Source organism: Bombus vancouverensis, chromosome 10 (genome assembly GCF_051014615.1).
Source record: "Bombus vancouverensis nearcticus chromosome 10, iyBomVanc1_principal, whole genome shotgun sequence".
In the NCBI taxonomy this organism is placed as follows: Eukaryota; Metazoa; Arthropoda; class Insecta; order Hymenoptera; family Apidae; genus Bombus; species Bombus vancouverensis.
Window position 1 is genome coordinate 5,373,958 of NC_134920.1, and position 27,978 is coordinate 5,401,935.

A 27,978-nucleotide genomic window follows, 5' to 3' on the forward strand; every position below is an offset into this window, starting at 1 on the left:
ATGTCCATATCTCCGACGAGAATCCTTTTCCAAACTCGCCACCCTACGCTTTCCATTTGCGTATCAGTATCATTCTCCGATCAAAAAGATCAACGCACATTGGAAATAAGTCGTAACTCGAATATTTGAGCGTATTTCGTTCGGACCTTTCTCCATCTTAAACCGAGGTTGATGTCTCAAGAGAAACTCTTATCATCAACAGTATAAAACGAAGAGAACGTATACGTTCCTTAGCTTCGCTTCGTACAAGAAATATGACGATATACAGAGTACGTTTCTAATCTTCTCGACAAATTACAGAAGTATAATCTACAAGGGAAAATAAACGAGATGTTATATAAGGTTTTGCTGTAATTCTTTGTTGCAAAGATATAAGCAAACTGTCGTGCCAAGCTTAAAATCTGCAAGCATAACATCCATCAATCATCAGAAAGACTGAAAATTTAAAGAGCCACATATTGCATGTTTGAAGAAGTTTCGTAGCACACCGGTTGAAGATCACAGCTTTAAATTGAGTCAGCAGTCGGCTAAATGAAATTCATGCGCGCTCGCGAGAGTCGAGGAACCAATCTCAGCGAAGCGTTTCCGCTCGCGTACTGGCTTTCGAAGATTTAACCGTAGATCTCTATCTGAGACACGGGCCCCGATATCAACGGCGATCTAGTTTGTTCGAAGAAGCGCCTAACGCTGTCGCAATGCATCATTCCAGAGGGAGGAAACCACTTCCTCCTACGCAGAGACATCTTAGACGCAGACGTCGAGCCATTCACAGACTCGCCAGGATCAATATGAGAAAGTTCCAGGACCTCGAAATCCTCTACAGTTCCGCGGAACTGTCGACGTGCCCTTCCTATTTGCCCAGCCTCTAGCTACGTTTTCGCTCCCTTTTTTCTTTCGTCGATGGGGCGGCTCGAGGAAGAGAGAGTACGAGGCAAAAAAGCGTCGTACACGAGGAGAAATTCTAAAAAGGGACCTCCTGATCTCGAGGCTCAATTTCAATGAATTACGGTCTTCAAAGAAAAGACACAGAAAAAGAACAGAAGAAGAAAACGATCCGAGTTAGAAGGAAAATTGTGGAATGTTGGTTGCATTACATTTGATAGACGAAAATGATTAACTTCGCAGGTTCAAGATACTTCAAGATATTTGCTGTATCGCAAGATACAAGAAATTCGCAGTTTTTATAGGTTCTTAAAGGTTATCGCGTTGATTAACATTATTGATACCATTTGTTAATGTTCAGGAGAGTGCCAGAAAACGGTTTTCACCCTACAATCAAACGAAAAGATAATCTTCACGTGGAATTGGTTGACAACGTATTGGGTTTTAACCGTTCAAATGGAATTGCGAATTTTATATTTTTATTATTACCTCCCCGTAATAATCGATCTTGTTTCCTTATAATAGGTAAATAAATTTATGAAAATGAGATTTCTTTTCTGGAACACGTGTCGCTGACACGATGGTGGACGTATGGAAGAAAGTTCATCGATACTTGTGTACATAAGTACAAGTAAAATTTGTGTTAAATCTTTCCTGCTCTAAATACTCCTCCATTATAGGACATACAATGTGTACATTCATTTTTCTTGTCGATAAGAATTCAGTCTTGTTGAATAACTGCGTTTTTCCCGTGCAATTTAAACTGCAATTTTCACTTTTCTTTTGACCGTAACTTCGTGTGTATTAAGTGATCAAAGACGCTTGTAAACCAAAGTCCGCCCCGAACGAACCATTGGTTCACTTGAGACACAATTTCATGGAACTTGCAGAATCGCCAGAAGATAAATGCGCATATAAGCGGCTGGTCTGTCGCAAGATCGACGAGAAATTCCACGAGGTGGCTCGCGAGACGAGGCAGAAATTAGGCTAAACCGTATATGGCTCGAAACGAACTGCCACGCTTTTCCTTTATCGAACGAACACACTGTCGTTGTCGTCTTCCATGTTCGTTTGTCCGTGAAATTGAGCGGATCAGGGAGCAACAGCTAAGTACACACGGAAGCCATCGTCGTCGTGGAGGACATTTTTCGTTCGATCGTTCGTCATTCGAATTTTTTCGCGGCGCGAGAAAGCGGAGTGAAAACCAACGGCAGATTGTATATTTCCAGAACGCGCGGCTCGATCGCGATAGGTGCCGATATTCAGGACAAAGATAGATCCGCGTTTTGCAGCGCGTAAATTATGGTCATACAGATTCGCGTAATTTCGCTTCATGGAACCGGATGCGCCTCGATGCAACCATGGGATTTCAGTGGCAGTGTTTCTTCCACGTGGATGCGGGTAGTAGGTGCACGAGGTGCCTTATATTTTATTATTCTGCTGGTAGTTACTGTATGGCGAAGATTGGATCTCGTCGAAAAGAATTGTTCGCGATTGAGTATAAACGATGGTTTGGTAATGTAGATTTTTATAAGTATTTATTTTATCTGTTGGGTGAATCTAAATAAAACGATTATATCCAAGTGATTGGCAATTCGAATGACGGATTAACTGGTCTCCCCAAGTAAACGGATTAATTTAACGTAGAGACTAACGATGAAACTGCCTAGTTTATAACTAATCGCATATTCTTTTTTGTAATTTGTTGATTAAGTTCCTGTGTACAATAGAAACATTTATTCATTCTATTGATCGACGCATTTCGTAACGCTAAGTACATTTTTAGATTCATTTAAAATTTCGTCGATGTAATTGTTATAGTCGTATCTCGTTACAGTTCAAAAGAAATTTACAAATATGTTATATAACATAGATATGATACAATATACATATACATAAAATTTTTCTATACCAGGTGTTCAAATATTTTTATGAACTATTGTGTTTTTTTGTAATATTTCTATCTTTCAGTAATCTTATCAAGATGACGCGGCTACCCTGTTTGTCACCGGTACTTATCGATTGGAAGACACGTCGCATCGTCCCCAATTTGTCACATCGTACACCCCAATGATCCACCCCATCTGATTCTATGTATAATCTATCATATCGAATGAGTAGGGTGCCCCCTTTTTGTTGACGACAGATGCAAAAGATATCGAATTTCGTGTAACTACTATAGAAAACATCAATGAATCGTATTTTTAATCGTAAATTTATTAAAACTTCGTACGTATAAAAAGAAAATTATTTTTGTTTTTATAATATAGTTGAAGATTACTATTTGTTACGCCGCGTGTTACGAAATATGTCTTAAAACACTTAAGTTAGAAGTTTCGGTTTAGGATGGGTTCCTAGGTTTATTAAGGGCCGGAATGACGGTGCGTGGGCCTTAGAAGGTCCGACAGCGAGAGATGGTGTGTGTATTGTTCCACGTGGCGTAACGCTATTAGTTGAACAAAAATAACTTTATACTGTTACGATATCATACAACGATATCACATCGTCTAAAGTTATGTGTACAAATTATTATTTACCTAGACATTGAGAATTTCGAATCACAAAAATAGCACAATGTTTCGAACTTCTGAAACTTTTTCAGTTCATCAATCAAAATGAAAATCAAAGGATTTCGAGATTTTGAGGTTTCAAAGGTTCCAACCCTAATATAATATAAGTGAACGATATTTCTCGTTTAAACATCGATCAGGCATCATTTCCGAGATAACAAAAATAAACACCAGAATATTCCTTTTTATTGTTATTTCAATTGTACTTTACAGTTTGTCCAGCTGGACATTCGCTAAATTTTTTTAGCTTAATTGCTAAATAACATGTAGATGGCTACCCCCAGCAGGATACCATCATCGAGTTCCAGAATATTAGGTGCTAATTATCCTGAAAGGAATACGCGAAAATGATAATATTGAAATGTGATAAAGCGTACTGACAAAAGAGAAACAGCGAAATCGCGTAACTATTCGACGTAACGTCTGCAACTTCCTGGAGGAACGATGCAGCGGGTATCGTTGCAAGAGAATAACGGTGGTCGTAAATCGTGAAACCTCTAAATCCGTGAAATGGAAAATATCAGACGCTATTACGACCCGGTTATCGTTCGGTGCTGTTTCTTATTTGCTATCCATCTTGTTTATTACGTTTACTATTACCGTAATCTTTCAGCAGACACACTTTCATTGATTTTGCATTGAGAAGATTGTTCAATTATTTAAGTTTCACTGATAATTTATAAAATTCACAATTCTTCGTAGCAAGTTCAAGATACACATCTTTCGGATAGCTAAATCGTATCGTCGGTTTAGGTTTCCCCAGCAACCAATGCGAAACGAGTTTCATTTAGCTTTGCGGTTGAGGAGTCGGGTCATTAGATTTGATGAACTGCGGTTACGTCAGCGAGATGTTTCCTGCGTAAAGTACATTCCTTTTAGAGCCGAAAAATTTTATAGGATTCTGACTTCTATATTATCCCATTACATTTCAATTTTATATACAATATTTACTAAAAATATTATTTGTTGTGATAGCGAATAAAATTGGTAAAAAGATCCTCCAAAACACATAATAGTTATTTCATAATAATTTTATATTTTATAGCATTATAATGTACATATATGTACAATGTAGACATAAAAGTTTTCTACGACCAGTTCAAATACTTTCGTGAGCCAGTGTATATGTGAACCCTATACTACGATGTTTTGTATATTACATCCAACGAAGAAGCAATGTGGAGTTACTTAAGATTATTTTCAAAGGAAAAATCACTTAAAAGGAACATCTTCCGCCGAATAACCATTGCGAATTTTCAGCGAGCGTTTTCCTACGCAATTTCATTTTCTAACGCAATCCCATTTTCCAATGAACGCCCCTGAAGCAAGATTACAGGACGTGGAATGCTCGTCAAGTCGCCTATGGACATTCACCGGTCGGAACGAATCGAAATTGCACAATTTTCAATCGACGATTCTCGTCGTGTTTCCCGTCGGAATTAACGAAACCACCAGGTTCGTTCACTACGCTCGTTGCCACCTATCCTGCAGCAATTTATTAACACCGTGATCCTTGAAAATTCCCGATGAGACGAGTCGTTAAGACCGATCGTTCCTCCAACGAGTTTGTCGATCACGAGTCACGACTTTTACCTTTAAGCGCTTCTCCTACGTTCGAATCGACGTACGTCGCGAAACCATCTTGCTGAATTTTATTCCACACCAGCCACGAAATCCATCTTTCTATTTTCTTCCTCCTCGTTCTTTCGAAATTTCAAATATCGAAGCTGATCGCATGGATGAGTCGGCCCGCGATTTTTCGACGTGATTGTTCGATGATGGGCAATCATGCGATGGGAGAGAGATTCAATTGGCAGTCGGAATACCGCGGGATTGATTGTTTCGTAGAAATAGCCTGGCGCTGAATCAGCTTACGGGCAGGTGAAAACTGGCTGTTGACGTAGAAAGAAGAATTAAAATCAGCGATTGTGTTAGGAGAATATGAGGTGTAAATAGTTCTTCTGATACGACATATATCCGAAGAATTTTTCCAAGCAAATTTCTCGAGAATCAATGAGAATTTTTGGTGCAATACTGGAAACTTGTATTAGGAAAATATGATTTGCAGTAGATGATAATAAATTTGAGAAATGGGCATTCAGGCCACTGAATACTGGGTTTTATCGATATAATGGAACATTGTATGTTTAAATACTTTTGTAATCTTGACAAAGCATATACGCACTTGTAACTTAATATAAGTATCGTGTAACTTCTATAAAGTTTCAAGATGATTCAACACACATAGGAAGGTATCCATCGTGGAAGGCACTCGGAGATGGTGTCCCTCTGGGGGTAGCCATCCACATATTATTTAGCAATTAAGCTAGAAAAATTTACCAAATGTCCATCTGAACAAATTGTAAAGTACAAATTAAATGATAAAAAAGGGAAAAAAGTCGTGGAAAGTATCTACAAGCCTTTCGTGGGCCTGCCAATTACATTGTTCAATTATATCAATTGGTCTGAATGCAGGGAAGCTAAAGTAAGATAATTTTAAGCAGAAGAGACTCAACGCTACCATTCTACAATTACTCATAGAACCGTTATTGTCCCGTAAGCGGGGGGATTAACAACGTCCACGGGCGATAGATATCCGCTGAAAGAAAGAAAAACTCGCTCTCCTTGTCCCGACGTGGCCAATTACTCTAGATTCTTTACTTTCGCGAGAAGCCTCGTGCCTCGAGTCATGAATAGCTCGTGCGCGTATACGCGCGAGATCGCGGCATAATTTTTAACGAATCCAGCAACGCTCGATTAACGTGGAATTGAAATTCATATACGTGACACCTGCGCCGATGCCCGGCCTCTTTTTCCGTTTCTGAATCCAACAACGTCATTGAGAAACTAACTAACCATCATTGCGTGCACCATAGTTTTGCCTTTCGACATCCACACGGATTTATATCCGAATGTAAAAGAAGTAGATACGCGCAAGCCATACGAAGCAAAAACATTTTGCTATGTTAGAAAGCAGTTAACGAATTAACTGTTATGAACAAATGTAGACAATATTGCGTTGCACGATAATAAGAATGGCATTTTAGAATGGTGTTCTAAGAGAATTACGTTTCTCTACGTGACGATGAAATAAAGGAGACGATTAGAACGTGGTTAAAACGAGGGATTTCTGTACTTGCCTCGGTAAATCCTTCAGTGGACGACCTTGGATTGAAACGATTAATTTCTTCAATTTCGATCGTTTAAACACCCAGTAATGTTTATATCCATGTTCCTAAAACAGTCTGCATTAGTAATTTACAAATGAACACGCGTTATTTATATGGTACATTCTAATATTATTATAATGGATCTCTTTAGAACCATTCTTTAAATATCAACCGTTTCCACGATGATTATAATTATCATGGAACAGTGCGTGGTTGCACGTAGGAAAGCTCATCTTTAGCAAGGTTTAGCAAGGTTTTGGACATTCGGTAAATTTTTCTAGCTTTATTGCCAAATAACATGTGGATGGCTACCCCCAACTGGATACCATCTTCGAGTTTGTCTATTTTATTTCCTTAGTGAGGTCAGTGAAGTGTTTTCTCTTTAGTCTTCTTTTTATAAGAGTTTTATTCGCTTCAGCAGCTAGCTGGTTTGGATGTGTTGCCGTTCTTCCCTCGTATTTTTTTGCGTATCTGCCGATTTCTTCTCTAACCGTTGGTATTTCTAAGTCTTTGCGTATATCCTCGTTTTAACAAAGTGATGCTGAAAGTTATCATTGAAAGAGCAATGCAAATACGAAGATACGTAGAATGACTGGCTTGAATAGTTTTCAGGAAACTGTTTCGAAGCCATTAAAACAGTTCCATGGTATATGGAAGTAAATACATTAAATTAGTTTCAAACAACTATCGTTCGGGGTTTGCAGTAGCCGTCGGTTACTTTCCGTTACCCTCTACATAAACCAGACTCTATCCCACAGGCAAGATGACCACCAGATCTTTAAGCCCCTTATTGCGGACTCTCAATAATCTTAAGGACTTATCATACATTTTAGCATTTTCGATAGTTAAGGTCCTTAAGACCACGCAAGTATATTTTAAGTTGAAGCATTCCTTTGAGTTGTCCATTCCGAGAAAACACGGGAAAGCGGATTTTTCCCATGTACAATGCCATTGTACTTTCATTGGGCCAGCATCCATCCTTACCCACCAGCCTTTTTCTCATTCAGTTAGCAGCAATGACCGTTGGCCTCACTTTCCTAACTAAAATTGCTATCAACGAATCTGCTTATTGTATGCTTTAGACATAGCCATCACTAGTTCTCCTTCGCGACAGCAGCATCACGGAACTGCTAGTACAATAGTTTTTCAATCTTCGATCAATCAGCTGACAAACACAAAAAAAGGTAAAATAATCGTATACGTCATACGAAAACGTATAAGTACACGATACTTCCTGTTATCGATATAACAATAAGCAAGATAAATGTTTATTAAATCAGGCGTTTCGTTCTTCGGTGAAATTATGTCCAAAATAAATGGCGTTAGTGATAGTTGTATGAAGCCTGTAGCACAGAAAACGTCCATTCCTGTAAATTGATTGCAGCGATACGTAAAATAAATTGTAGAATGAAACGACGTAGTTTTCTTATCATTTATCTCAGCAAGATACATCCGACAAAATGAAGCAGCTTTTTTGGCGTACTCTACCATAACGTCAAATTCATCTTTCACTCTATTGATTGACTAATCCTTCCACATATCATTGAGCAGCATCTCATACTGAAAATTTTTGGGTCTCGTGAACCAAAAATATAGGGAAGATATATGAAACTTACAATAAGTCTCGTCTGTTCCAGAATAGCAATTTTATAATCATTTTTCCGTGTGTAAAATTGAACATTACTATTCGAATTGGTAATTCGAAAATAAGGTCTTCGCGTCGATGAAAATGTTTTCTTTATTTCAGATGTCAATAATGTCAAATAAATACAATTGACTTCATATTCTGCTATAGTTTACTATTACGTGAAAAATATGAAAATTACTATTTGCAGTGGTCACAAATCACGTTGTAATAATAATATTAAAAAGTCAATAACGAAACAAAATTCACATAATGAAAGTGCATCCATGATAGCACTTGAGGTTAAAATCCAATTTCACAAAAGTTTCACTAGTTTCAAAAGTTACTATAATTCAGTGTATATCGGTCCGTTGTTTATGTTGATCTCAACACTGTGTAATAGGAAACGCATAGTTTTATCACCTGAAATAGATCAATATTGTCCAGCGAATGTATCGTAATTATCGAAGATAATATTATTGATACATTACTTCTGAGAAGCTTTGCATGTTCAATTCTATTAAACCACCAGCAGTTAAATAGCGTGGAGTTAGACTTCGCCGCAACGCTAATATATACAACGCTTGCGTCTTTGGATTTGCATTGTACCATGATGCCTCGTATCTACGAATTACATTATAATCTATAAATTTCATACATTTAAGTCGTACAAACAACCACTCCAACGAGGTGAAAATAGATTAGAAATTTCTGGTTTACACAAGCTTATGGCAAACATAGTTACTTTATATTTAATTTAATTCCAAAACATGCTATACAGGAAAATTTAAAAGAGCATAAATAGATAAAAGTACTACCCAATTACCTAAAACGCTTTATACTATACAGGAATATAGAATCATAATTCTTCGTTCTTCCGCATTATTAATAGCCCAAGCGAGTGGTTGATAAGACTACATAAGAAAATAAAATGTTCATGATACTCATGTATTATACCCACATTGCATTGTAAATCATATCGGACGAATTTATGATGAACTGTCCCTGCATCGTTAAACAGAACAGATGCAAGAACTGAAGAATCAGAAAGCTGACAAACTTATAGAAATCCAGACATATTTCCATCGTAGTGATCTAATTTCGAACAATCAATAGTTCACTGATGAATCATGGTCAATGACACAAAGATGATTAGAAGAAACTTACCTGTACCATCGTAATACTAAGGCACAAGACTATTATACCCATACACAGAAGAAGGTATATAACATGTGCGCTCTCGATTTTTGTCAGAAACCTGGTAGCGAAGTAAAATTAAGAAAAACGTTTCTCGGCCGCAACAGAAATCCCCGAAAGAGAAGCGGAAAAATATATAATTAAAAGTGAGAACATAACAGCACGGGCTCAATAATAATTTCTGTTTATGTCGAACACCACGATCGCTAAATATTCAGAAGATTTATCTGATACTGAAGTTATAAAAAATATATATCAATTTCAATGTTGACAGTAGTTGAAAGTAATTGAAGATTGAAAAAGTAACCAATAGCAATTTCTGACATTGATAATGGTTACCAGTAACCAAAAATAATTAAATCATTTGTCATGGTTACTCGTAAAAAAATCATTGAAACTAAGATATGAATTCTTATCTTTTTTACTTAAGCATTCAAATTGTTTATAATCACTGGTTAATACTGACATTATTGCCCGTTGGTGCCCCTGTATAGAAAAACGTAGCCTTTTATTTATCTCCTTTGCCTCCTTTTCGGGATTCCTCGTATTGAAGGGAAAGTCATTGATGGCATTTTTGAAGCGATATCTAGAAATATTACAATTTATTCAATAAAACATGAAGTATGGAGGAAATTTTTGATTTGCTTACCCGGCCACTGTCAACAATCCGCATGCATGTTGCACAAGAACCATGTAACAAGTATCACAACCGACGAACACAATGACCACGATATATATAGAGAGGCCCAGATACATTTGAATGTAGTAATAATATTTGCGATCATCCTCGACAAAATAATAAGCTGGTATAGCGTATACCATTGGCAGCGATGTATTGTGTGGTTTTATCATGTGCATTAGGCGCACTGTCCACGGCAGTTGTAGGAAAAGGATTGCGCATATGCACGCGTTTACTAGAAGTAAATGGTTGTTATCTTAATTATTACATTACGGATATTTATGCAAATACATATTATTGCACATACATGCAAAAAGATGGAACCTAAGTAAAGATCTTTCTCACTCATGACATTGTATAACGAATGCTATATATCTTGGATATTTATTATTTTTTTGCATATTATGTGTATTTCGTCCATTTTCATACCTCCAAGTTTCTCATAAATGCACAAACATTCGTAGTCTATCAATTATGTTACAAAATGTTAAATAATGAACCCTAGTGTGGACAACCGGACCCCATTTTTAATTTTTTTATTTTCTAGTAAAAATATCACAAAACCACACCATATTTCCATTCATTGTGTACTTTTAAGTCACGAATGCAACAGTTTTCGATATTGACGTTTCAAATTTAGTTATGCATTTATTGAGTAATTTAAAATGAATTGTTGTATTTTGAATATCTACGTAAGCGTTAACTAAATCGGTGTATGTTGTGTACTAATGAAATTATCAATCAGAATTGCAACTGGCTTTTCTAGATATTGATTTACCAAGGTAGAACATCGCAAGAGTGGTTCCCCTACATGCGTATGTCGTCATAATGGCAACTTCTTCTTTCAATCGATCGATTGCCCAATCCTCGGACATGTCATTCAAAAGGGATTTAAGCTAGAATATTTATAAGGTTAATGTGAAAATTAAAAGTATCTTGTAGTGATTAGCAAACATTTTCTTACCTTCTTTGCGTTCAGAATATAGTTACCATGTTTTACGACCATGACAACTCCTGTGCCGATTATAGACGACTGCTCTATCACGACTTTCAAAGTGCCTATATGTACAATTCTTGCCACCTAGAATTGAAGTCAATGGTCTATCCATAATTATTTAGAAATTTTACTTCTGCTCTCATCACTTAAAAGCCACAAGTAAAATTCTTCTCTAACTGGAGTGTTGATATTAAAACGAAATTTGCAAGGTGTGAAATTTTAATAATGATAGCATTTAAAAGTTAATCATGTTTCCTTGAATTATCTAAAGACTGCGAGAATTTTTTACATAGACACGTAGATAAATTGGTAGACACGTACCTGTACAAAGACAAATGATGCCATAGTAATATGCACCATGGCCCACAAACTAAATTTAACTTTATTTTGATCTGGCCAAATTCCACTCAGTTTCCCGAATAATTTCGTTATCCTTAAGAATCGCTTCTCGAATGTAGCTCGATTCATGATAAGAAGCCCAATGTTAACCAACTGAACGCTTGACAATTTCGTACGTCAGTGTACGTCATTACTACTTCTGGATCTGGTTCTGTTAATGGAACCGTAAAGTACACATTAAAATTGTATTTACGGTAAAGTGCATCAATTTCAAAATTACTGTTAATCATATGTCACTAATGTAACGTATATGGTGCATGCGCATTAATATTTAATCATTGCACTTACGGAAGGAATCAGTTGTCCTTATTCTGCGTAGGTATTACTTATAGAATATGACAGGTGTTGGAAACGAGTGATATTTGCAGAGTTATACATTGTCAACGTGGGGTTTTACATATAATGTGAAAAGCAAACTAATATAATGTAGTAGGTTTGCAACAGAACAACGAAGTTAAGAAAATAAAGAAATAAGAAGAAGATAAAGATTTTTGAGTGTTTGATTATTCTTATAAAGTTAATAATCGTAATTCTATTTCACGTTAAAAATTCGTAATGTAATAAGTAAATTCGATAATGAACTTATGAATAACCATAATTATGTACATTTTATTGATGTAATGTGTAATGGGTTATGTTTCGTCATGATCTACGTTTTCTACAATTACATGTAACAAATATTTTAATTAACTAACACGCGTATTGACATAATGATGACATATAACATATTGATATGAATCTCACACGAATTACGTAACTTGTTCTATTCCACATTATGTTTATTATACTCCATATTATTTATTAATTATTATAATTTTCACATTATCGCTATATTCCATATGAACAGTATCACTTAGTTTTCATTACCGTGTAATAAGAAACGGCTGCTTTGATGATCTGGAAACGAAAATTCCGCTCAAACAAAGTTGTGCATTTAAAATGTTTAAAATCAACTTGGAATCAGATTGTTATACTACCTCTGCGAAAGATCGTAAATTTAATACTATTAAACCACCGGCTGTTAACAAAGGAGGGGATAGACAACTTCTTAACGCTAATATATATAACGCTCGAATTTTTGCTGGAAAAGTATACCATGGCGATTCATATCTATAAAGAACAATTTTATTCAATAAGAAGATAGAGAATCGGAAGATAAAAAAATGAATTAGACTTGGAAACTGATTCAAAACGTCAGATATTTTCAGTGTATTGAAGAAAATCACAGCCGCGATACGAAGATTTTAGGTATTCTTTTGAGAGAAAATAATATCGTATCCAAAAATTTCATTATGTTCAACATATTCGAGACAGGTGTATTTGGATATGATTATTTCCAGTGACCGAGTAGTTTTTGTATTTATAATCAGTATACGAATATGTACTCGTTTATAGGATATTTATAGATACAATTTACACACGTAATAACAGAAGTTATACAAAATATCCAAACTACAGCGTACATTGTAATATTTGGTAAGTGAAATAAATCTCCATTTAGGTCTCGTTTTTTTAATCACTTTGATAAAGGTATGAATTTGCACAAACATCCAAGGTCTAGTTATAACTTGTATGTATCTATAAATTCCAGAAAAATTCAACTTTAAAAAATTTTTGGACCAATTGCTATTTTATGTTTTAGGAATAGATTATTTATCATGATATATATCAAAATAAATTCGTTTTACTTTTTTATTAATATTCATTCTTTACTCACATAGAGTTAAAAACACCGTCTAGTCCGTTTATTACAAATTGTCCTTGTCCAGTAAGAATAAGCGTGTGAAACAATTGAGCAAACAAAAATATACACTGAACTAGCCATGAGTCATTCTTCTCATTTGCCACCTAAATTCGAGTAATTGATCAATCAATATGGAAAATATATGTAAGATTAATAGTAACAACTGACATTATACCTGTAACAACGACACACAGATACACATTATCAGCATTCCCACAGAAATGAATAAATAAGTGTGATGATTGGTTTCAATTAGCCTCAGATATCTACGTTAAAGTGTGCAAATTAGTCTGTCAAAAAAAATTCATAAAACAATATCATTTTTTTCACTAAATGAGCCATTACATAAAATGAGAAGCGAATTTGCCTATGATATTTTAAACGAAGCAGATTTAGATGAAAACTTGTAGAATTTTAATTTAAAAAACGCTTTATTGCAAAAGTATTTCTCTTCTCGTTATATGATGTATTTACAGATCTTTGAGTGATGATACTGACCTTAGAGCATGTTGATGTGCCTGAATCGATTTACACACGTTCCTATAATTGAATTTCGATAATTTTGTATCATTTTTATGGTGATCTAACACACCTTCGCTTACGTTTCTGAATCGATATCTATATAAATTGTTCATAATTATAATTTTTATTATATAATTATATACTATTGGCCTAAGGGTTAAAAGTAATCAAACAAATTTTATTCAGTAGTTTACATTATAAGGTACACACATATAATACATAAGAAGCAAGGTATCTATAACAAAATTATTAGAATACAAAGTCAATGAAGACGGTTCGATTTGTATTTTAAATATGAGCAAGTATCCTAATACTTATAACCAACAGCGTGCATCATCACGGAAACAAACTAAATTTGCAAGAGTTTCTTACCTTGTGATGGCCAGCAGTCCACAAGCATGCTGCACTGCGTATACGTAATTCGCATCACATGCGCAATATACAAAACCAGCCATGCACATGACAATTATCATATGTATCGCTAAAATATCGTAGTATTTTTCGTGATCCACGAAATAATGAGCTGGGTATATGAATATGCGTTTTCGGGATTCGTTTAACGGCATAAGGATATCTAAAATAGGTGGTACAAGGGGCCACGAAATCATCAATATGCCAGTAATCAAAGCGTGTACTATAAATGGAAAACGTAAATGGTATCTATTACAAATAATGATCAGTATCGAGAATTACCAGAAATTTGAGCATTATATGAGAAACTTACAAGCATAGCTTAGCGTGAGAAGAAATCCTCTTTGCGAATATGTGATCATAATGTCATTTTCTTCTTTCGATTTTATCGTTGCCCAGTCTGTGAATATGTGGTTCAGCATTGATCTCAACTAGAATTTCCCGATAAAGCTTGAATGTATTGAGAACGGAGTATACGTATCTTTCACAAATCTTAAAACATTCGCGGCTTATAATCTTACGAAAATCCTAAAGTAGAAAATCAGTTTTTGCAATTACGACAAGGACATGAGTTTGAAGAGTTCGGTGTCTATAGTCAAAAGTGACTGATAGTCATCAACGCTTACACGAGAATTCAACGCGTATAAGACTGAGAAAGGGGTACATATATGTTTCTTTCTCGAAGGGTGATCGTATTTCTATATCCAGTAAAGTTGGCAATTTGGCATTCAACAAACAAACTCCTTATTAAAAATAAATATACACTGAGCACCAACGAATTTTCGAAATTCAACTGCTAAAGAGCGTTGAAGCGAAGGTTAATTAACATTAATTGTAGATTGTCTCAGATTCATAGATATTACATATACTTCAGCCACGATAAAAGCTTAATATCAGTGATCGTCAATGTGTTAATATAATGTTAAAACAATTCGAATTTTGAATAGATCGAGTAATTTCGTAAAACACTCTTACCTTCGTTTCGTTTATAAAGTAATTACCCATTTTCACAAACGTCCCAAGCACTAGTATATAATAAGGCATACTAGTCACAATTCCACGTATACTGGGGAAAAGTATAAGGTACGCGGTCTATAATTACAAACAATGTTTATAACGTTTATCCCCTTTTCATAAGTCTTTGTTACTAATTTTTCTTTTTAAAATCATTAAATAAAAATTTAACTTTGCAAGGATCGAATTAGAACTAACTAAACACCGATACCTGCGTAACTAAAGAAGTAAACAATATCGTAAGAGCAATGATTCTTTGTATTAATCTTGGGAAAGGTCTTTGATACGGCCAAACACTAGTTAGCACTCCAAACATTCTGTTGATTTTTAAAAATCTTTTCTCCATTGCCTCCACGTCCATTGAAATAATATAAAGAACGCGCAGAAAGAACGACTTTTCACGAGACAGTAGTCTATCTTCAATGATCTTATGATTTTTATCCCGTGCGGTGTTCTCTTGAATAATTTCTTAGACAGATACAAGCCACTATTATAGATTGTCATTGTCCTTATTAAGCGCTATCAATTTAATAGCTCTTCATGATTTATTTACTCTTAGCTTAAGAAAATTGCTCACGAACGGCTTTATTACGCGCAATTCAATGCCGAGTGCTTTCTTTCCATTTGGAGAACTACATATTTACGAGTGACTGAAAGCAACGGTCGTGCATAAAAGCTTATTGTTTTATTCAATATTAATCGCTGCTAGAGTAGCTACTGTCCTCAACATGCACAGAAAATTTAGTTTCAGTGGTAAAATTTGATTTGTCAAGTGATGTCTGTAATGAGGATGCTTGTGTATTACTCTTTTGATCGCATTTTTATTAAATTATTTGTGTATGAACAAATCTGCATTTTGCTTTCAGTGGAGTATCAGTCGTGTGAAACCTCATCCCCATTGAAGCAACATGTTACTGCACAGTTCTGTATATGTTACTAGTGTTACTGTATGTTCAAAACATCTCCAACAAACAGCAACTTATAGGAACATTCTTTGCACACTGAAGTAACATTGGAGCAACTTTTTCAAGGGAAAAATGTTTCTTTTTTTACTTTTTTTTACTATTACGTAAGTATTTAGATCTTAAAACAATTACTTAGAAAGATGTTTTAACTTTGATTTAGTAAAATTTATCACACGGGAGAGAAGAGCTGGAAATAGTCTTGTGTCTTATGATAAAAACGATCTTTGTCGAATTTTTTAATTTTTTAGATAATAATTCATTCTAGAAGCTAGAAAGAAAATTTACAACGTGGTAAAATCGGTATTGTGAAAAATGTTCTATGTATTGATTTATCATTAAATAAAAATTAAACGACTTGACAGATGCAAATTTTATAAATGTTTAGTAACTTAAGGTGCAATCAGTTACGTCAATAGCATGGCCACTAATACGAAGAACTTCCACATTTAATTTTCCTGAATCCACTCATGCTCATACTTGTATTAAATATCTTCTATAAATACTTTCAGATTTGCTTCAAACTTTACCAACGCAATCACGACATGCGAGTTCCACTACAGAGTCAATTTCAAGCACACAGAGTATATATTCATTAAAGGGGTCTTGAATCCAATCTGTGTGAGATGCTGTAAGTAAAAACAAAACCATATATTTTTAAATATTTATTTCTGTAATATCAGTTTATCATTCGTATTGATAAAACAATTACTCTCAATAACTTGTATACTGCGTACTGTGTAGTATAGAAAATTATATTTAAAGAAGTTACGATGTTGTTCTCAACACTGTATAATACGAAACGCATAGTTTCATCACCTGAAATACACCAATACTGTTCCAGCGAATGTGTCATAATTATACAAAATAACATTAATGATACATTACTTCTGAAAAACTTTGCATGTTCAATTGTATTAAACCGCCGGCAGTTAAACGGGGTGGAGTTAGACTTCGCCGTAATGCTAACACGTAAAATGCTTGCATTTCTGGATTCGTATTATACCATTGTGCTTCGTATCTATGAATGTCATTATAATTTATAAATTTCATATACTTATATCGATCAAACAACCACTCGAATGAAGCGAAAATAAATTATTAAATAAATAAATTTTCTATTTACAAAAGCTAATGGCATACCAAAAGCATACGAATTGTACTTTAATCTTATTTCTCTCAAAAGTTACAAAATTCATTTGTTTTTCTGGATATTAATTAAATTTGGTAATAAAATATTCTTTTTATAAAGGACAATTCTAAAATCTACTGTAAGGGTCAATAAAAGAACTACTAAATTACATAAAATGCTTTAACCTACGTAGGGACATATGATCATAATTTTTCATTCTCTTGCATTATTATTGCATTCTCATGCAAGTGGTTGATAAAATTACAATATATGGAAGAATGTAATAGAAGAAAATAAAATTATCATTATGTGTATTATACTCACATTGCATCGTAAATCTCATCGGACGAATTTATGATGAACTGTCCCTGCATCGTTAGACAGAACAGATGCAACAATTGAATAATCAGAAAGCCGATGAACTTGTAAAAATCCCAACAGGAATCCATTGTAGCGATCTAATCTCAAATAATTAATTGATAAATCGCGTTCAACGATATGAAGTGAGTTACAAGAAACTTACCTCTACCATAGTAATACTAACACACAGGACTATTATACCCATACATATAAAAAGGTAAGTAACATGCGCGCTCTCGATATCCCGCAGAAACCTATTTGAGTAAAATCAAGGAAAATATTGCTCAGCCAGAACAGAAATCTCCAAAAAAGAAGCGGAGAAATACATGATTAAAAATCAAAATCTAATACCTCAGTCACGGATCAAGAGTAACACTCATTTCAAGTATTGTGACAAGGTCAATTTTTTGTTTAAATAAAGGTAATGACTGACGATTCAAAAGATTTTTTAAAAAGAAAAATTATTTAAAAATATCTAGTAAAATTAAAAAAATGATATCATTAAGAATATAACATACAATTTATTAATATAATTATTAATAGAAGTAATGTTAGTAGAAAATATTACAATGTTGATGATGTTTGAAAGTAATCGAAAACAATTTCCATCATCGATAATGGTTACCACTAACCCAAAATAGTTAAATCCTTTGTCATGGTTACGTAAAAAAGAATCATTGGAACTAAGATATGAATTCTTGTACCATAACTTTTTCACTTAAGCATTCAAAATTGTTTATAATCGCTGGTTAATACTGACATTATTGCCCGTTGGTGCCCCTGTATAGAGAAACGTAGTTTTTTATATATCTCCTTTGCCCCCTTTTCGGGATTCCTCGCATTGAAGGAAAGGTCATTGATGGCATTTTTGAAGCGATATCTAGAAATATTACAATTTATTCAATAAAATATGAAGTATGGAGGAAATTTTCGCTTTGCTTACCCGGCCACAGTTAGCAATGCGCACGCATGTTGCACAAGGACCATGTAACAAGTATCACAACCGACAAACACAATGAGAACGATATATACAGAGAGAGCCAGATACATTTGAATATAGTAATAATATTTGCGGTCATCCTCGACAAAATAGTAAGCTGGTATAGTGTATAATATTGGTGAGGATGTATTGTGTGGTTTCAACATGTGCACTAGGCGCACTGTCCATGGCATTTGTATAAAAAGGACTGTGCATATGCACGCGTTTACTGAAAGTAAATAGTTACAATCTTAATTGTTATATTACGTATGTTTATGGAAATACATATTATTGCAAACACATATAAAAAGTTGGAGACTAAGCAAAGATTTTTCTCACTCACTACATTGTATAACGAATGCTATATATCTTGGACATTTATTATTTTTTTTTTTGCATTTTATGTCTATTCCGTTAATTTTCATACCTCTAAGTTTCCCATAAATGCACAAACATTCGCATTAATTATATTAAAAAATGTACGATAATGAACCCTAGTGTGGACAACCGGTCCCTGTACTTAATTTTTCTATTTTCTAGTAAAAATATCACAAAACCACACCAGATGTCCATTCTTTGTGTACTTATACATCACGAATGCAACAGTTTTCCATATTGGTGTTTCAAATTTAGTTATGCATTTATTGAGTAATTTAGAATTAATTGTTGTATTTTGATTATTTACGTAAGCGTTAACTAGATCAGTCTATATTGTGTACTATTGATATTATCAACCAGAGTTGCAACCTGCTTTTCTATATATTGATTTACCAAAGTAGAACATCGCAAGAGTGGTTCCCCTATATGCGTATGTCGTCATAATGGCAAATTCTTCTTTCAATCGATCGGTTGCCCAATCCTCGGACATGTCATTCAAAAGGGATTTAAGCTATGATATTTATAAGGTTGGTGTGCAAATCAAAAGTATCTTGTCATGATTGGCAAAAATTTTCTTACCTTCTTTGCGTTCAGGATATAGTTACCATGTTTTATGATCATGAGTATTATCGCGCCTATAAAGGAGGACTGCTCCAGTACGACTTCCAAAGTGCCTATATGTATAATTCTTGCTACCTAAAATTAATATTATGAGTCTTTCGTTAACTATTTATAATTTTTTTCTTTTATTTTATACCCTTAAAGGCTATTATCAACGAAATCACGATAATGCTCCTTACATTTTTTTATTTAGGAAATTATTATTTAATCTTGAAATCAGTGGGATGTTGATGTTAAAGCGAAATTCGCAAGATGTGAAATTTTATTGTGGCATTTACGAGTTAATTATGTCTTCCTTAAATTATCTAAGGATTTCGAAAACTTGGTTTTGAAATGGAAATTATTAGGAATATCTATGAATTTTATTTACATTTTATATTAGTTAAATCGAGACCGTAATGGAATGTGATCTGCAAGTACCGTAGAACGTTCCATTACAATGTCGTGATCTTTTGTGAAATATTGGTGGATATAAATTTATAGACACGTACCTGTACGATGACAGATGATACCATAGTAATATGCACCATAGCCCACAAAAGGAACTTAATTTTATTTTGACCTGGCCAAATCCCACTCAGTATCGCGAATATTTTCGTTATCTTTAAGAACCGCTTCTCGATTGCAACTCTATTCATGATATGAACCCAATGTTAACCAACCGAATGCTTGACAGTTCCGTACGTTAATGTACTTTTACTACTTCTAGATCTGGTTCTGTTAATGGAACCGTAAAGTATACATTAAAAATGTATTTATGATAAAGTGCATCAATTTCAAAATAGCTATTAATCGTATGCCATTAATGCAACGTATGTGCTGTATGCACATTATGAATATTGAATCATCATACTTGCTGGAAGAATCATTATATTGTCTGTTCTCATGTGTAAGTACACACATACATATGTATGCAATGTTACATGGGAACTACATTTATTCAGTCGTGAGCCGTAGTGTTAAGTGTGACATGAAAAAGATGATCTGTACATCTAGTAAGTTAAAAATAAAGTACGACAAGACGGGCCAACAAAAAAGATGGTATTGTGAGTATGTAATTATTTTCATAATCATGGATAAATTCGATAATAAATGGTTTAATAACTATGTTTCATTGGAGTTAGAAGTGATGCTTCTATTAATATCTATTATTTTTACAATTTCTGGTAATTGACTTTTATACAGGGTGGTTAGTAACTGGTGGTACAAGCGGAAAGGGGGTGATTCTACGCGAAAAAAGAAGTTCCTACGCGAAAATATAGAATAAAAATTTCTCGTTTGTGGCTTTGTTTTCGAGAAAATCGACTTTGAGTTTTCGCTCGGTACGCATGCACTTTATCACGTCTCGTTATAACGGATCTCACTGTAGATCGTTGTCCCGATGGAAAAATTAAAAAAGAAAAATTAAGAAAAAATTTTTATTCTATATTTTCGACTTCTTTTTTCACGTAGAATCACCCCCTTTCCGCTTGTACCATCAGTTACCAACCACCCTGTATAGTTCGAAATGAAGAATGCTTAAGCCTACATCGCTATAGTTCAGATAATAATATTTTATTTCTTTTGCAATTTAAACATTGGGAATTAAATGCTTTTAATATTTAATTAAAGACGTTTAGTTACTTACTTTGTATAAATAAAATAATATATTGACCGATTTGTTATCATCGAGCAGCTGAAAAATAAATTTCATTTCCAAATGTTTCAGAAATTTTATGAAAGTAAAGGAATTAAAATAAGGGCCGGTAATAATAAGACTTATTCGTCACATACATATGTCTGTCATAGCATCAATAACACTTAAGATATTTATATATTCGTTGTATCAAGAGCAGAGGAAAAGAGAAAATGAAAGAAGTAATGAGAAAAAATTATATTTTATAATATGTTCGAAGTGAAATGTTAACAGCAAGTAACTAACTCAAGTGAAACGTAAAATATACACTATACTAAAAATATTGTCAACATTTGAAGAAAGAATTTCACTTGAATGCATGTAACGATAAATTCGAACCATCCAATTCGCGCTGTTCTTTCTTCAATTTATGCAGATCTAAACACTGTATAATACGAGAAAGATGCTTTTAAAACCTAGAAAGATATTAATCGTCAATAAATAGTCAATTGTTTTTTGAAAACTGTTCTCATGTGTATTTCGTGGAAGTGATAAGCTAACCTGTACAAAGCTCTCCAAATTCAAAGAGATTACTCCTCCACCAGTTAGTTTAGGCGGGCTCAAACACTTTCGCAACACCAATAGGTATAACGATTGCGCTTTCGACGATCCATTGTACCATTTGGCTTCACATCTATACAATGGATTCTACCGTGAATTTAAGTCGGTCAAATTAAATTAAATAGCATTTTGACATTTTTTTTCATTTACTTGATAATTTAAACCAATTATAACATCTTCTATGGAAGCAGAAAGTGCCTTAATACTTATAAATGGGAGTTTATATAGATCTTACATTGCCTGGAAGGTCTCATTATTGGAATTTATCAGAAACTGTCCCATTATCGTCAAAAACAAAAGATGAGTCATTTGGCTAATAGTGAACGCGCAGAATGTGAAGTATCTGACTCCTATTTCCATCGTCGACAACTAATTACAGGGAATAATATCACATATTAAGTCACGGCAGCGTAAGTCTATAGTCACAGTGGATGCATATTTTGACAAACTATGTTGTACTAATAAATAGGCGCATCAAGACAATTGAGTATATATAGTGGCTCACGAAATTATTCGAACATTTATTATAGAATATTTTGATGGATATGTTCGTGTTATATAAAATATTTTGAAATTTCAAGAGTACATACTGTAATGAGACATGGCTATCATATCGTGTCAGATTGATTTCAAACTTTCTCAATATAATGATGATTGTTGAGTCTTAGTGCTAATGAAATTTCAAAATATACATAATACGTTCATAATAGATGTCTAAAAGCAACTGAACACTTTCGTGGCTTTACGATACTTTCTGGTAGATTCTTATAATACTGATTACATTGCATGCTTCTCAGTTTGTAAATGTTTCATTCGTCAAAACATTATTTCGTTAGAAAACGCATCCACTGCAACCACAGCCTAAGTTGTCTCTGTAAATTAAATGTAAATTAAATGTGTATTGGTGAATTGAAACTTACCCGCACGAACGTGGATGTAAATGTTACGATTATCAGACCCAATATGATGAAGAAGTAGTGCACGTGGCAGGCGTCAACTTTATCCACATATCTAACATGACAAAAAGTGTATAAAATTTGGCAAACGACTTTACGTGTATATTATATGTATATTGTACAATATGCAATAATACTAACTCAACGGCCTTTTTGTGAGCATCGATGGATCGGCTTATTTTCGCATAGGTTTCATCTAGTAACACGTTCAGGTACTTTTCATTGGAAAAGCTCACGTTATCCATTGCGTGCTTGAAACGATACCTGTGCTCATTGTTTCATTGGTTATAGTCAAAGTTTCGCTTATATATTATATAGGGCGTTTAAAAAAAGTGGGTAATATTTATATAGTGTGATTTTAGACATCAAGGTAACGAAGAAAGTTCCTGTATACTCACGCACTGATGGCCAATAAGGCGCACCCATGATGTACAAAATGAACCAAATTAATGTCACAGGCAATATAAACGGCTGTGAACATTGATGCTCCTAACGTCGTACGTGCTAGTATGGGATAGTGATACTGCTGTATGCTATAGTCGGTAGGAGGACGAACATAAACGCATAAAAAGATATGTTAACTAAATGCAATAGGAATAAAATATGAAATAAAATACTAATTATTTACAGCAAACACATTTCACCAATTTATGTGACTTCGGAATATATTGTCCAATAATTTTAGTTTATTTCACGTATTCGTAATGGTATTTTCAGTACTTATACATATATATGCTACATGTCATATGCTATATATATATATAAAAAGATACAAAAATATATAAAATAACAGGTTAATTTTATCCTATTTATTGAAAGATTTATTGAAAGGAGATTTCGGGTTTTGACCAGCTCAATAAATATCCATAGTGAGAATATATGTATACTGGTTAAACGTATTGTAATAGGTGAAATTATCTATGCGTTGCCCTCTTCATGTTACACCTGGAGCTGTATCTGTACATTATCATGTAAGTAGCACCATAGGCGGGGTACGGTTTGTGCCGCAATAGCCAATTGTATTACCTATTACTGACGAGACTGTGTACCTTGTATTATACTGTATCGTTCGTGGAAACGGTTTTTTTTCTGTAACAAAAGTTGATTTCATCAATATCACGGCTACCACAGACAAAAAGCAGATCTGCTTCATCAGCGTATCCAGGCTGAAAAAAACGCAGGACATTTCCCATCTACGATTAATAATTGACTAATTTAAGAAAAAGGGATTTTCGAATTAAATTTCTGTGTATTTAGGTTTCTTTACTTGCATTTCATTAAAATATGCATTTCCATGAATATTCACAGCCTAACGATCGCAGTTCTTAAATATATAATAAATACGATTAAAGATAAATTATTATTTACGTACCTGGGTAATAAGCGATAGCACAACAACGATATACAGGTATAATCTTTTGCATGACGAGTTTTGAGAAGTTTCTCTGATCAGACCAAATTCCAGCCACCATAGTACATATCTTCACTACTTTCATGTACTCTTCTTCTACTGTGGTTTTGCCCATGGTAAGATGAAAAATGATGTAAAGATTACACGGCTGTATATAAGTCTTACACGTGAAAGGTAGTAGTCACATTGTTTCAATGGCTAATAACTACATGATATAATTATAACTATTATTAATAATTATATATTTCTTACCATTGCTGATTATATCACATTAGGTGTATTTTACGTAACAACTGTAACTAATTGAATCTATTCAGATAAGTTAAGTCATAAATTTACATAATACAATAATAATTTACATAACTTTACAATAAATTACAATTTAAATGAAAGAACATCTTTATGCATATATGTAATATACTGTAATGTAATGCGACAAAATTGTCATAATAATAGCAGTAGGTATTTGAAACGAATCTAAAAATGTATATAGAAGTTACAAGACATTTACTGAAAATATATCTGCAATGAGAAATTAATATTCAACCTAAACATGTAACAAGTGTTAAATATGATGCTATTGAATATTGAGGCTTATTAATGCAATGGCTAACTGACTATTTAATACTATTGTGATCTCCACGAAATATATACTTGTACTAGACATTTGTAACTTTCATACATATTTTCAGGTTCATCCGCTTCCAAACTTTATAAAACTAATCATGATTGTGAAGTTTCATTTCAGTTTATTTAAACAATTCTAATGAATTTTCAAAATATATTCACAAATAGTATGTACAAGCATTTCGGTACTTTTCTCAGTCTATGCAAATTCTTAAGAAAGTGATTACGTTGCATGCATTTTGATGTTCCGATGATGTAACCGTTATTGTGGTATTTCGTCAAAAAACGCATAACCCACTGTTGATAACTCGAAAAATAAATCAATTATAAATAATGCCCACTTTTTTACCACCCTGTGCAACACAAAAGGCGCGGTATCTGCACAATAGGAACCGAAGTATACTCACCCACTAATGGCCAACAAGGCGCAACCATGATGCACGACATGAACCAAATTGATGTCACAGGCTATATAAACGCTTGTGAGTATTACCGCCACGCTTATCATATGCACAAGTATGGGATAGTAATACTGCTGCTCATCCACGAAATAATAGGATGGGTAGATGAATTCGCGACTTCGTGACTCGTTCAGGGGTGCGACGACGTTCAGGATAGGTGGTATAGTCGGTAGGAGAACGAACATAAACGCACAAAAAGATATGCTAACTAAATGCAATAGGAATAAAATATAAAACAAAATTGTAATTATTTACAACAGACGCATCTCATCAATTTAAGATTGAGATATATTGTCAAATAATTTCACGTATAATCCCACTCATACTACTATGATTTAAGATAAGCTTGTAGTGGGTTTGGTTTAGGTTTTATTTCGATTAAATTTGTAAAAACGGCATTGACATGTGCCTCCTTATACGCGATTATTAATAATAAAATAGAGAAAGTAAATATATGAACATTGTTCAAAGAATGTATATTTTCATTGAACAATGATGATTTGTGTTAACAATATCAACTGAATAATTCTTAAGGTCTTCGTTATTGACTATCCCTGTGGTATTTGATTCTGTAATGTAAAGATCTGTACATTTCCTTTGTCACCTTGGTATAAACAGGAAAGAAATGTTGCCTTCTTGGAGTAGATATCCAAAATCTCTAATTCCTCCTTCGGTCGTTCTATTAGCCGGTCGGCCACAATATCGTTTAGAAGTCCTTTCAACTATAATTTTAAAGATATTTATAATTATCAGAGAGATTACTGGATGTTTATCGGTCTTTCACCTTCTTTTCGTTCAGAACGTAATTGTACTGCTTGATTAAAATGACGAATCCTATATCGAGATACGGCATCTGATCCGACAATACCTCCAAACTATAAAATACTACTACCCGTGATATCTATAATATATAGAAAACACACTTCTATTATATATTGACATGCGAATTCTCTGTGATATAGGAAAATACTATATTTGAAAGTTACGAATGAAAAACATGAAACGTCACACTTCCCATTTTTTATGATGATTTCGAGATAGGTGTTTTAATATTTTCCCCCATATTTCTAGCACCATATTTTTACGAAACTTCAAATAATCATTATATAATATTTTTTGTTCGATTATATTCATTATATCTGTTAAATACTCGTACACTAACAAAGTTTGACTGTTAAACCTTGGGATATCTTGTATAAGTGTAACCTCATGTTTTTATATTAAATTCTTACTAATGGTTATCAGCAAAAAAAATATATCAGATGATTTTGAATCAATGAAAAACACATAGACTGGATGCAAGTCCCATATGATAACATAACTACAAAAAATACCTGAGCTGTAATTGTGGTAATAATAATAATAAATATGACAAATCGTATAATAATTTTCGTGAATTTTTCTTGATTAGGCCACACACCAACAAGCTGACCGAAAAATTTGTTGGCTTTCAGACACTGATCCTCGATCGTTTGCCAATCCATAGTCGTTCAAACAAGAATCTGCATTATATAGCTGGAGATCGTAAGGTATAAAATTCGTTAAATTAATCCAAAATTTAATTATATGGTTTGATTAGTGGCTAGAATTAGTAGACTGCGAATTGTTATACATTTATACAAAATTTAAAGCAGAAGTGTAGGAAATGCATAAAAGTATAAATACAATATTTATATATAAGAAGATACAGAAATATATACAATAACAGGATCAGAACACTAATTTTTAGTAACACTATTATTTAGTAAGTGAAAATGATTAAATATAATTCTTTAGTTATGTTTATAAAAACATAAATTCTCATAAATGTCTACAACTTTAAGAATTACTTAAAATAAATTGAAATGCAATTAATATTCGCGTGGCCAACTTCAATAATTCTCTTGATTTGTTTATTTAATCCTGAATAATGGTTTATCAACAGTATTCATGTCCGCCACTGTTCAAACTGTAGTGGTCGATATGGACAAGTTCAAACCTGTATATCCTCCATAACGTCAATAACGTAGTAATTTTATTATTATTTTACTCAATTATACTCGCTTTTAGAAGAAATTTCCGGTTTGACTAATTTATACGGAAAATAGAATGATTTCGTGCCGGGTAATAACAATTTTAAAGACCTCCTCTTTTCCGCTTACTTTGTCCATGAAAAAGCTTCAACGTTTCAATGTGAAAGAGGTTTGGTTACAACTTAATGTAATTTAATTCGCCATAGTCCTAGAATATTGAAGAGAATAATTTATATGCAATAAGTAGATAAGTGGGTCTATATAAGGGATATGAAAAATTAATGATTGCATGCATTGATTTCCAGTGTGCTTCAGAATATGACAGGGTTGGTGTTTCACATAACGCACGGACTATTTTTTAGCAACAGCAATCAACTAACGTTTTCTTTTTCAATTTTATGAAGCGTACGTTTCTCGGTCAAAATATTTTCGTGTTTGGTGTACAAAAAAAATGCTATAAAATATAAAACCTTGTGTTATATCTCTTATTAAGACGTGTATATGTGTAATAGACTTGAAATAATGATATGTTATTCTATAAATTGAGATTAATTAATATAAATTGATGATAAGTACTGATATATTGATTAAATATATTCCAATGTATGTAATTATGTACGTGTTGCCCTCTTCA

At 33.6% G+C, this 27,978-nt stretch overlaps 3 protein-coding genes and 1 pseudogene across 4 annotated transcripts; all 4 read right to left on the reverse strand.

The window, feature by feature from the left end:
• Positions 1 to 8,603: 8,603 nt before the first annotated feature.
• On the reverse strand, positions 8,604 to 11,587 carry LOC117157823 (uncharacterized). The gene is made up of 9 exons (XM_076622258.1): positions 11,441 to 11,587; positions 11,087 to 11,203; positions 10,901 to 11,018; positions 10,093 to 10,357; positions 9,910 to 10,029; positions 9,414 to 9,504; positions 9,208 to 9,341; positions 8,738 to 8,870; positions 8,604 to 8,669 (listed from the first exon to the last, which is right to left on the reverse strand). The coding sequence occupies exons 1-9, from the start codon at positions 11,585 to 11,587 to the stop codon at positions 8,622 to 8,624; spliced, it is 1,173 nt and encodes a 390-aa protein (XP_076478373.1). The 3' UTR covers positions 8,604 to 8,621.
• A 1,644-nt stretch (positions 11,588 to 13,231) lies between these two features.
• LOC117157863 (uncharacterized) lies at positions 13,232 to 15,555 on the reverse strand. The gene is made up of 7 exons (XM_033336165.2): positions 15,421 to 15,555; positions 15,171 to 15,287; positions 14,509 to 14,626; positions 14,157 to 14,418; positions 13,761 to 13,880; positions 13,438 to 13,528; positions 13,232 to 13,366 (listed from the first exon to the last, which is right to left on the reverse strand). The coding sequence occupies exons 1-7, from the start codon at positions 15,553 to 15,555 to the stop codon at positions 13,232 to 13,234; spliced, it is 978 nt and encodes a 325-aa protein (XP_033192056.2).
• Positions 15,556 to 16,897: 1,342 nt separating this feature from the next.
• Positions 16,898 to 20,392, reverse strand: LOC117157841 (odorant receptor 67a-like). Its single transcript, XM_033336126.2, has 9 exons — positions 20,133 to 20,392; positions 19,600 to 19,716; positions 19,414 to 19,531; positions 18,607 to 18,871; positions 18,424 to 18,543; positions 17,827 to 17,917; positions 17,628 to 17,761; positions 17,060 to 17,192; positions 16,898 to 16,990 (listed from the first exon to the last, which is right to left on the reverse strand). Exons 1-9 carry the CDS (start codon positions 20,277 to 20,279, stop codon positions 16,940 to 16,942), a joined length of 1,176 nt encoding a protein of 391 aa, XP_033192017.2. The 5' UTR covers positions 20,280 to 20,392; the 3' UTR covers positions 16,898 to 16,939.
• Positions 20,393 to 21,694: 1,302 nt separating this feature from the next.
• Positions 21,695 to 26,918, reverse strand: LOC117157844 (uncharacterized; annotated as a pseudogene). The gene is made up of 7 exons (XR_013059399.1): positions 26,667 to 26,918; positions 25,937 to 26,233; positions 25,279 to 25,540; positions 22,975 to 23,097; positions 22,798 to 22,888; positions 22,113 to 22,246; positions 21,695 to 21,950 (listed from the first exon to the last, which is right to left on the reverse strand). The product of XR_013059399.1 is annotated as an uncharacterized LOC117157844 (transcript).
• Between the last annotated feature and the right edge of the window lie 1,060 nt (positions 26,919 to 27,978).